The 12,021-nt window shown below is 43.4% G+C and overlaps 1 protein-coding gene across 2 annotated transcripts in view; it reads right to left on the bottom strand.

The window, feature by feature from the left end:
* Nucleotides 1-12,021, bottom strand: part of ANKRD12 (ankyrin repeat domain 12) — a 121,149-nt gene that overhangs the window by 39,850 nt on the left and 69,278 nt on the right. For both annotated transcript variants that reach the window (XM_067547707.1, XM_067547717.1), the window contains 3 exons: nucleotides 8,753-8,953; nucleotides 4,392-4,534; nucleotides 1,069-1,216 (listed from right to left, as the gene is read on the bottom strand). In XM_067547707.1, coding sequence (XP_067403808.1) covers nucleotides 1,069-1,216; nucleotides 4,392-4,534; nucleotides 8,753-8,953 — 492 coding nt within the window. The remainder of the gene's footprint in view (nucleotides 1-1,068; nucleotides 1,217-4,391; nucleotides 4,535-8,752; nucleotides 8,954-12,021) is intronic.

The following is a 12,021-nucleotide window of genomic DNA, read 5'->3' as shown; positions in this document are numbered from 1 at the left end:
CCCATTTGAACTTGGATTCAAATATATTAGCACTGCTGCATATTACTCCAGAAGCCTTACAACAAGCTTCAAACTTCTGCTTGGAGCCATGCAAAGAGCACAGATCTCTTCATCATTTGGGGAGAAAGATGTGTTTGTGGACATCTGCTTAGTAATGTCCACAAAAGATCACAACCAGGATGCTGACCAGTGCTGGATAAAAAGCAAAGAGCTCAAGACGACTTACATTAAAACCAGGGATGCCAGGGAACAGTTGAGACGCAGAATATAATCTGTCCATTTTTTTGAGGAGCTGGACAGGATTTTGAGCAATGACACCATTACTGAACCCAGGAGGTTTTGGACCTGCTGCCCACCCCCCCTCCATGGACCTGTCCACTCCCAACCCCCTGCTGATGACAAGCAGCAAGAGTTATTGGAGGAGGAACATGAGGGGGGCAGTAAAGAACTCTCCCCACAAAGTCAGGATCAATTTGGGATTCGAGGCCCTGACGCTAACTGTGTAGGAAGCAAGTCTAATTCTCAGCCAAACACCCAGGCTGGGTTTAAGAAGGCAGATCCTAAAGGAGGAACCTTAGCATGTAAGTATCTATCTTTACAGTATATTATTCTATTCTGCTGTGCTAGCTTCTACTCCAAGTGTCCCATGGCCACAGCCAAATTCTAACATGCCTCTTCTGAACATGTGTGAACTGCACTTTTTCAGAGGCTTATAATTTGGCCAAATTTGGGTGGATTTCTGTAGGGAAAGAAAAGGCACAGCCCTGAGATCTGTTTTAAAAAACACTGCATGAGGGACATACCCAGCATTGAAAATTTCAGCCCAAATGGTGAAGTTTGGCAGAGTTTTAAGCAGTTAAAACTGTGTCTTAAAATGAAAAGTGTTAGACCATCTTAACTACAGGTGTTGCTACAAGCTCTTCCTCTAATAATCTGTGCTAACTATCATTACTAAAAAAGGTCAAAACTTAAGGTGAATTAATCTATATTCTTTTTTCAGCAAAAATATAAAAGAGGTTATTTATAATGCATTTTTCTAGTACTATGCAATTAAGGTTTAACTCTAACCTGAACAACTGTCTTCATCATCAGAAATAGGCACCTCCTTTTTCAGTAGCAGTTCCAGCTCTTCTGTTTCTGCTACATCTACTGGTCTCTCCCCATGTTTGTTGGCCTGAAATGGATTTCCACCATGTCGAAGCAGCAGCTTCACAATCTGCAATGTAAGAACTTGGTTTTTATATTTTTCAAGAGTCAAGAAGTGACCCACCACCACAAAATAAATATAAACATTAATTGTGCATTTTTACTCATTTTTTACTTCTTGGGTAATTATCTCCAATTTGACACGGGCTATGTGTACTATAATGACATAACAGTGCTCCAACCTTTGATCTATGGAAGTCCAGACTGCAGAACTGGACTTCAACAGGTAAGTTGCAATTCAGAAGTGGGATATAGCCCATCAGCTTAAAGAGAAAAAACACAATACTCCCCTCCCCGCTTCCCCACACAATTAAAATAACTACAGTTGTTTAGACCCAGCAACAGCAGTGGGAGCAGAGGAAGGAGCAGCTCTTTCCTCTTGTTCTCTCTGCTCCAGCCCTGCCTGCACTCACCAAGGTGCAACTCCTGAACTCTCCATTACTCCCTCTGACCCACCTGCACAGCACTGTGCTCTGAGGAAGGGAAAGTGGCACTTCAAGAAGTATAGTGACAAGAAACCACAGTTGGTTTTGGGGTCCTAGGTAGAAAAAGGCTGTGCACCATTGCTGTAAGATGATGGAAAAACTGGAGGACCATAACCTTTTACTAAGTAAGAATTTATTTGTTTTCAAATTGAAAAGAAGTTCTAACACAACTTTAAATATGTTGATTTTAACTAATTGAATCAGACAAGACAGTATGCTGAGTTATTTTTACCAAGTGCCCATTCTCATGCCATGCCCCATTCCTCTTCTCCACAACTGATGACTGTCCCATACCTTCCCACCCCAACCCATGTCTCCATCCAACACTAACCACAGCTCTCTTCTTCAGACCCTTTCCCTGCACTATTTGGCAGCAAGATCTGAGCAACTGGCTCTTCCTCTTCTTGGAGCTATTAGGCTATCCCCGAGAGCTTAGGGGACACAGCAGAGAAGCTGACAACTGAGAGTGCAGGTAAACCAGGTACCAATCCAGCACACAGCAGCAGTTGTGGCTTATAGTACAGGCAATGGCTATAGGCAGTATCAGTATAAGCCTTTCAATGGTGCTTGAAGCTCAATAACTTTGCAGCAGTAACGGCGGGAGTGAAGTGTTTGGCTAACATTTTTTTAAATGCACAGACTTGAAATTGAACTTGTGATTAACAAATGAACAGGCCAGACAAAATCAGCTGGGGACCAGATGTGAGCCACCTAAACCACATGGACAGAAAACATAAATGGCACTATATAATAAAATTAGTAAAATAAAATCAGCCACACAGGTCGCCGGCAGCAGTCACGAAAGTTGTGAAAGTCACTGAATGGCTGGCCCCTGTTGCCCACTGCGTCGAAGTCCCTGGGGACTACTGTCTGATGGTCTCAGGGGCTGCTGCTGCTCTGGCTGCTGCTTAACCTCTGGGGACTGCCCGAATGGCTTATGGACTCTCAGTCTTAAACATATTCTATAACAGGGTTCAGATGTACAATGATAAAAGAGAAGTTTGTCCTTGTGTAATTCAGTTGTTGTAAAATGAGTTTCGGCTAACTCATTAAACCAACTGGACAGCTATGACTCCTGCTCAGCTCTGTCAAATAGGTGAACTAATAGGAAGATTTAAAAATTTTGTTGCCATCACTCATTTGGAAGATAATCTCTTTCCCCTTCCCAAATAGCTTTTGTAGCAAACAGAAAGCACTGAACAAACAACAAACTGCTATCACACGTCAGCTAAAGTTATCTTCCTCGCCTATTGATCTAATCACATCACCAACCCTTTATGAATCCCTCCAGTGGCTCCCCTTGTCCACAGATTAAAACTTCTTGTCCTTACTTTACAAGCCTATATAATTCTGCCCTATTTTATGCATCTCTGAACTTGTTTCTTATAACATGATCCCCTTAACTCCTTTAATGATGGAAGCTTTCATGCCCCTTGTGTCCACTTCTTCCATAACTATCTTGGTGACTTTTCTTCATTCAATTCCATTCTGATCCATCCAGGCCCTATATGCCTAGAATGTTGCTAGAAGCTAAAATTCATAGAATCCCACAAGTGCCCTCAGCATAGAATCTCTTGGAAGGGACCTCCATCTAGTCCCCCTGCTCAAAGCAGGACTAACCAGCTATTTTCTGTTTTCCAAGCCACTATCCATTCTTCATTCAATTCCATTCTGAAGGCCTACTTCTGCCATGGTACCCACAAGAAGCCGATCAATAATTATAATATAGTAAAAAAATTGCCATTCTTTACTCTAGATTTCCCAAAGTATCCTGTCAACTCGGTGACTGTCTTGTTTAGAAAGTAATCTATTTGATGTACCGATGATCTAGGTTTTATTTTTGTACAGTGATCCAACACAGCACTTAAAATAAGGATTAATAAAGCTAACAAATAATAAAAGGATAAATTACTGGAGCATCTTGTCTACAGAAATCCCATATAGAGATAAACACAAATCCAGAAATGACAGAGAAAAAGATATGGATGTAAACCAATAGAAATACTTTCAATTTCCTTCAAGGCTTGACAAGCAAGCATTCAACTCCTTAGGGTATTAATAAAAACACATATCTAGCTCCATATATAAAATGTCCATACATAAATGGTTGAAATATTATAAAAATACTCGCTATAAAGCATCAATTTAAAATATTCACTAGAAGCTACACTGTAGTTTGGAAGTAGTTCTCTGTTGAGAAACACATGCAGTAGAAAAAGCCTTAGGAAAAAAAAATCTTGTTTCTTAACCTGCTTCCATTCAATAGCTTTTAGAGTCTTTCTACATTTTTTGAAGCAGACATTAGGACAAAATATCTGTCAACTGGAGTAGAGTACTAAAAAGCAAGACTAAAGATTTGAAGATGTCACAAAGAGAGCAGAATCAGGTCATTTGGGAGAGACTACAATAGTTTTTTTCACTACATTCAACATTTGCACCTTCAGATATTTAGGCTATGTCTATAAATACAGCACAGAAGCTGTAACGATATAGCTGCACCACTACAGCACATCTGGTGGAGAGGCTCTATGCCAATGAGAGAGTGCTCTCCTGTCAAGACAGCACTGTGCACACAAACACTAATGTTGGTGTAACTTACGTTGCTCAGTGGGGTGGAATATTTACACTCAGAGAAGTGTAAGTTTTGCAGATAGAGGCTGTAGTGTAAACATAGTCTTATTTTTTCTAAAGCACACTTACATCTCTGTGTCCACTGCTAGCAGAATCATGAAGTGGAGTATCATCATCCAGTCCTTGTGTGTTCACATCTGCTCCTGCTGCTATCAGAACCTTAGCAACATCATAATAACCAACATTACAAGCTTCATGCAGTGGAGTCCAACCTGTAATCATGGAAGTCAGAATATATAATTTTTAACTTATAATATTACATTGTTTTTAAGCACTAGATGTTTACTATAGCAAAAAAAAAAAAACACCCTCTTGAAAACAGCACAAAACATAATTGTTAGGTGAATCATTTCAAAGTTATATATAGCTATTTCCTAAGCCAAATTCCTATGTTATATTAGACTACATATGCATATCATGGCACTATTATAACACCTTCTATCTCAGGATCAAAATGTGTTATAAACCTGAAGTCGCTCACTAACACACTTGAGTAGGTAAGCATCCTATATTTACTATGATTAAACTAAACACAGAGCTCACAATGCAAGTCACAATGCAAACTGAGAATCTAACCAGAAAACCTCTTATTAATCTAGATAACAACATATTAACAAATAAACCAACAAAGAATTTATTTCCTTATATTTCTTAAAGCCACTAGCATTAATTCTCATCCTCAGGGACTTCAACTTCCATCTTAATAACCCATCTGCTACCAACGCTGCATCTTTTCTCCACTTCACTTTTTCATTCGACCTGCAGCACTGGTTCAACTCTCCCATTCAGAAATGGCTGTTTATTTGACTTGGTCTTCACCAAGCACTGCTCTCTCTCTCTCTGATTTCTCTGTTGCTGAGTTGCCTCTTTTCAATCATCAGATGGTCTCTTTCAGCATCAACCAAGACCCTCCCCTCATGCCCCATCACTTGGCCTTTCTGTGACTTTCAGTCCATCAGTGTTGATGACTTCTCATTGGCTCTCAGCCCTTTCTCCTCTTGATATGGATGTTGATTCTTTCCATGCATCAATCTTCTTCACCCTTGACTTTTTTGTTCCTTTCTCCCATCACAAAGTCTGTCCTACACACACCCATTCCTGGCTCCCCCCACCTAATATCTTACTCTGGAAAAAATCCTGTGACCAGGCTGACTTTGTTCACTACATATTAATTCTTTTCTCTTTCAGTTCTGCTATTTGCCTAACTAAATAACTCTACTTCTCCAATTTAAATGAATCCCATGCCTGCAGCCACCTTTTTGCCTACTTTGACTCTCTTCTTTCCTCTTGGTTCCATTTTTCTTCTACACAGGAACTTGCAGATTTCTTCCAAGAAGAAACTAGCAAAATGCATCACTTCAGCCTCCCAGCAATTTGCCTTTGCTTTCTCCTTTCCCTCCTACAACTCTCTCTTCTGCCTTTCTGGTCAAATTTCTCATCTGCTTTCCTCCTAACACTTTCACTTGCCCCAGTGACCCCATTCTGTCTGCTAAGACTTACGCCCACTCATTTCCTCCCTTACTCTTCTCCCTAATCTCTCACTCCCCTTGGGGTTTTTCCCCTCATACAAGCATACTTTAATAACCCCCATCTTAAAAAACCCAGCCTTGACCCAATTTGCCTCTCCAACTACCACTCCATTTCCCTTCTCCCTTTCATCTAGAACAGTGGTTCTTAACCTTTCCAAACTACTGTACCCCTGAAGCCTGAGTCCCACCCCCACGGGGCTGAGGCATGTAACTTAGTTTCATGGCGCCCCTGTGGCTCCAGGCAATTGCCTTTCTTGCCATCCCCAATACCAGCTCTGCACTTGCGACCCCTCTAAACCCCCAGGTTGAGAAACACTGATCTAGAAGATCACTGCATGCATTTTTACAATCGCTGTCTACAATTCTGCTCTTCCAATTTCAATCTAGACCCTCTCCAACCTGGTTTCCACCCATTGCAGTCCCCTAAACCATTCTCAAAGTCCCTAATGATCTCTTCCTAGCTAACAGTCAAAACCAGTGCTCCATTGTTGACTTCCCTGAGCTTTCTGCTGCCTTTGACACTGTTGCCCATGCTCTTCTTGAAATCTCAGCCTGCCTTGGCTTTCGTGAGTCTGTCCTGTCCTGGTTCTCCTCCTACCCCTTTAATCATCGCATGTCTATCAGAGGATCCTCTCAATGCCCCTCCAACTTTCTGAGAGGATTCCACAGGGCGCTGACATTGGCCCCTTCCATTCTCCCTGTAGGAAGCTGCTGTGGCCTCCCACGGAGCCAGAGCCCGAGGAAGGGCGCGAGCGCCCTGATTGGACCACCTCACGTCCTGCCACGGAGTCTGCCCGGCAACAAGGGACCCGGGCCGTGATAGGACCACCCAGCCAGTCCAATCGGCGGCAGTAGGGCGGAGCCCCGACTGGAAGGGGAAGTATAAAAGCCAGGCCCCTGAGCTCAGTAGGCCCGAGACTGCTGCAGAGACAGACATGCGGCCCTGCCAGCAGAGGCCTAGGCCAGAGCCGAGCCGCCGACGAACCCCAGCCCCACCTGGGCCTGGGGACTGGATAGGGCCTTCGCAGAGTTGGACCAGGCAACCCGGCCAGGACGACTGGGCTGAGCTACCCCAACCCTGGGCCCGTGCTCCAGAACCACCGGACTGGGCCGAGACCCTGGAGCAGCCCGAGTGGCGGGCACCCCCGGAGGCTGGGCTGGATCTGGAGGAACTGCCGGCCCCCGAGCCCCTCCCTGAGGCGGGGCAGGACTTGGAGGAGCTGCCAGAGGCCGAGCCTCTCCCAACTTACAACGACCTTGAGGAGCTGCCCCCTGAAGAGGAACTCCCCGCCTAACCCGGTCGATGAAGAGGGACTGACAGCGCTACCCCAGGCGGACTATCCTTGCAGCACGGAGGAGGCAGGTACTAGGGTCAGTGGGGAGGAAGTAGCCCAGGGACAGCAACTGCTGTGGCTGAAGCCGCAATATAGTCGGTGTGTTGCGGCGGGAGCCCCGCCGACACAGTGGCAGCCGCTTCTGCCACTACTAAGGCCCTGGGCTGGGACGCAGTGGAGACGGGTGGGCCTGCGTCCCCCTCCCCTTCCCCTTTTCCCTAGCCACCCTCAGGAGAATCTCTCTCCTGACTGCTCCTGAAGCCATTGCCTTGCTTGCTGCTCACCCTGCCTAAGGGTTGGAGCAACTGACTCCTTGCTCGCTCACTCTGACTGAGGGCCTGAGCGATCAACTGCTGCTCACCCTGCCTAAGTGATCAACCGCTGCTCACCCTGCCTAAGGGTCGGAGCAACTGACTCCTTGCTTGCTTGCCCTGACTGAGGGCCTGAGCAATCAACCGCTATTCACCCTGTCTAAGGGTTGGAGCAACTGACTTCTTGTTTGCTCGCCCAGATTGGGGGCCTGAGCGGTAGACTGGGTGCCCACCCTGCCTAAGGGTGGATTGCTAAGACTGCTCACTCGCCAAGTGCGAGCTATTTCCCTGTCTGTAGGAAGCCGCTGTGGCCTCCCACGGAGCCAATGCGCTTACACTCCCTCTAACACCTTATTTCTGGGTCACCTCACTGGGAAAAACAAATTCAGATACCATCACTATGCTGATAACTCTCATATCTCCTTCTTTACTCCAGACCTCTCTCGTTCAAATTACATTTTCATCCTCTCTCTGACATCAATTTGTGGATGTCTAGCTGTCAGCTCAAGCTCAACACGGCTAAAACATAACTTCATCTCCCCCCACCCACAAGTTCACTCCGGTACCTCATTTCCCAATCACTGTGGACAACTCCATTGTCCTGCTCATCACTCTGACTTGTAACCCAGATGTCATCCTTAATTCAGAGCTCTATAAAGATCATCACATATAGGAAAAATCTAAATTTTGCAGATTTTCTGCACAACATCTCTAACATGCGGTCTTTCGTATCCATCCACACAACTAAAGCTCTCACCCAGGCACCATCTTGCATTTCAATTACTGCAACATCCTTTCTCTGGTCCTGACATAAATATTTGTCCTGTTCATATCCATTCAGAATGCTGCTGCAAAGATCTTTTTCCTAGCCCATAGCTTTGACCATGTCACACCTCTCTCTTTTCATCCTCCACTGGCTCCTTCCTCTCTACTGCAACAAACATAAGCTCCTTATCACTTTCAAAGCCTTTTGTGGCCTATCCCCACGCTACCTATTTCACTCTCACTATCACCCACACACAAACCCAGCCTCATCCACCAACTACCCCAGTTGCCCTCCAAACGAACTGTAACACAAGTTGAGAGACTTCTGGTCACATTTTTTTTTAAAGTTATAGTGTTCATTTAAGTGAAAAATAAACTGAAATATGGAATTAAGTTTGACCTCCAGTAACAAATTCAGGACTAACCTTGAATTTTTCTAGTTAGAGATATGAGAGCTCACTTTGAATGAAATGAAGGCATATCAACCTTACCTGCAAAATCTTTTACATTCACATTGGCACCTAGACTAATTAACTCTTTAACTTGTTTAACATCCCCTCGGATGGCTGCCATATGTAAAGGCGTTTCCCCTCGTTCATTTCTCTTATTAACTTTGTCTTTTTGTCTTGATGAGGAGCTTGGTGTTTTCTTTTGTGTCGGTGTTGTCTGTAAAGGATGATGCAGGTTGGAATCTACAAAATAAGTTTTAAAATAGTCAATATAACTTTTGTAGCTGGATAATTTTTGCTTTATCTTATTTTACTTTCTCAGTATCCATAAGTTTCAGTGTCAATAATTGGTCGTGTACTTTAATAGATTCCATAATTTATAGGGCAAATGTACTGTAATGGCTTCAGGAACACAATATTCCCTTGTTAAACCAGCAAAGGTAAAGAGTGTGTACAAAGGCCTCCTATTCGGTACAGTCTCTCACTTCCTTGCGAGCAGATTTCATGATACCATAGGACTGGATGAATTCCATGTCAAAGTTAAGTAATATTGTTCAAATACTTTGGCATTGCCTCTTTTTAGAGAAACCTAAGGTTCCATCTCCCATGAGAGTTGATTTTGCTAAGTTGTTACCAATTGATGGCTATTCAATGACCTATATGTAATGAGTTAGCAATTTGTTTTGGCCCTAGTGGGCTAAGGGCCAGATTTTCAAAGGTATTTTTAGTAGAAGTCATGGACCGGTCACGGGCAAGAAACAAAAATTCACAGCCCATGACCTGTCCATGACATTTACTATAAATGCTCCTGACTAAATCTTAGGTGCTCCCAGGACGCAGCTGCTCTGGAGGCCCTGGGGGCCAATGGCTGGCCCCTGCTCCGACAGCGGGGGCTAACTGCCTCCTGTTGCCCACTGCGTCGAAGTATTTAGGTGCAGGTGTAGATGCAGACAGGTGCCCAGTGGGACTTTAAGACGTGCCTAAGCTTAAAAAATCTGGCCCTATGTCTACTTCATCAAAATCTTCTCATTACCTCATTCAGCTAACCAGAGAGGTCAAGAGTTGACTACATATGGACACTGAACTACCCTCTCAACAACAGACATGAGTCCCCAAAGTAAGGCAGTATGATAAAGCTTGCATAACCACTGCTCAAAATGTACATGGTTTTGTGGATATTGTGGTTTTCAGGTTATTAGAATATCAACTTAGCATGTTCCAGGAGTAAAAACCCCTTATAATTAGAAAAAGAAAAAATTTACCCATTTGAAATAACAGATCCTTCTAGAATAATCAGAAGGTACTACATGAGTAGAAAATATCATTGTAAGTCATGAGACTATACTTAGAGATGGTCAGCAATTTTCTGACAGAAAAACATTCTGTGGAGACAGTTCAATTTTGGTGAAAGTCTGACAGAAAACACATGGTGAATGAGGTAATATCTTTTATTAGACCAACTTCCGTTTGGTCGGCACAAGCTTTCCAGCCACACAGAACTCTTCTTCAAGCTTTGGAAAGGTACTCCTAGTGTCCAGCAAAATGTCCCAACATTACAGCAAGATGCAATGTGGAACACACTGTTTAGCAGACCATTCAAGGTCGAATGTCCTGTTAACAACTCTGCGCTCATAGGACAAAAGGAGGGGGTTAGTGGGTTACAGATCACTGTAATAGCCATAAATCCAGTGTCTCTTGTTCAGTCCATGATTTTTAGTCTCTAGCAGAGTAAGCAGATTTCCACTGGAAACCTGTCTGATTTTTTGCCAGCTGTAGGCCTTGCCTGGACAGTGCAAGCAAGGAAACAGATGTTAACAATGGACAAAGCACAAACTCACAAGTGGCCTTGTAAATAACATATAGTTAGTAGATAAATTGTAAGAGTAAAGAGTGATAAGCTTGCAGCTGCAGCTTTGCTTACAAGCAAACTGCAGCTTGTAAACAGTTCATGATTTGTAGAGGGATTGGTTACAAGAAGTAGTTGCCCAATTATAAGGTGTGAGATACACCATATTAACCAACTGTATTATGTGAGTGTGTATATAAGCTGATAAATTATTATGTAAGTCGGATGTGTGGTATACCCTGAATCTACTCCCTATACCTGAGCCAGATCAAACAAAGTGTAGTTTGATTATATGCCAATAAAGAATGATGAGTCTAGAATTGAACTAATTTCTTGAATTTCAGAGAATTGGATAAAGTGATCTCCCAGCACTAGACAAGAAGTTTTGGATAAGCTGCATGGAAAAGATCTTGGAGGGAATCCCAGCACAGGCTTCCCCACCTAACTCTTAGGCAGCTTGACTCCTGAGGAGCACAGGCTTCCAGGTTCCTCGATTTTTCAGGAGCCTGCCTGCTAGACTGATGGGGAGCTGAGAGCCTAGAAGCCCGGAAGCCATCGCTCCCAAGCTCTGAATCTCCTCTGCAATTCACCTGGTAGGTTGACAGGGAAGTTGGAAGTCCTGGAAGCACCTGGTCCCAAGCTCATGGCTTCTCGGCAGCCCACGCTTTCAGGGTCCGTGGCTCCCAGGCAGCCAGCCAGGCAGCCAGCCTGCCCTTTAGCCAAGGACAACAGGGCTTCTGGAGTCTGCAGTTTCAGGGAAGCCAGTGATGGGATGGCCTGCTCCTGCACTAGGTTCTCCAGGCTCCCCTATCACAGAGAATTTTGAAATTTTTTATGTCCTTTCCAAATCAGAATGAATCCAAATTTTGATATATTGAAATTCTCCACAAAATAGAATTACCTTTCTCTTCACATGTCTGGTTATAACCATAACAGAACAACTTTAAAGGTTTATCAACTACCGCCAAACTCTGAAAGTAAATTTAGTCATTTACCTTCAGATTATCTTTGCTAAAGTATTAACTTCATAATCACTTACATTAAAATAGAAATTAAATTAAGTTATGTGAACAAAAATATACTACAGCTTCTACTATGAATGATTGTTATAATTTATTCCTGCAAACAGCATCAGACACTAAGGAGCTAATTCAGGCTACGGGTGAAAATCCTGACTCTATTTAAGACAAAGGGAATTTTGTCATTGATTTCAAGGGGGTCATAATTTCACTCTATACGAAGACTCCCATGGTCTTCAGTGAGAGTTGAATTGCACCCTAAACTAATAAGAATATATTATTAAGTTCAGCCCCCCCAAAAAACCAATGAAAATATAACATGATGGTTGAGAACTGGAATACTCAAAAATGGGAAATTCAGAATTATGGTCACCACAACAACCCTAACACATTGCCTTGTATATTATATTATAACTAGAGATAGTCGGAAATTTTCCATCAAAGTA

The sequence above is a fragment of the Emydura macquarii genome, unplaced genomic scaffold (genome assembly GCF_026122565.2).
Source record: "Emydura macquarii macquarii isolate MOO-44397 ecotype Brisbane River unplaced genomic scaffold, CSIRO-AGI_Emac_v2 contig_212, whole genome shotgun sequence".
Classification (NCBI taxonomy): domain Eukaryota; kingdom Metazoa; phylum Chordata; order Testudines; family Chelidae; genus Emydura; species Emydura macquarii.
Note: the sequence above shows the minus strand (reverse complement) of the source record. Positions and strands in the feature narration are given on the sequence as shown.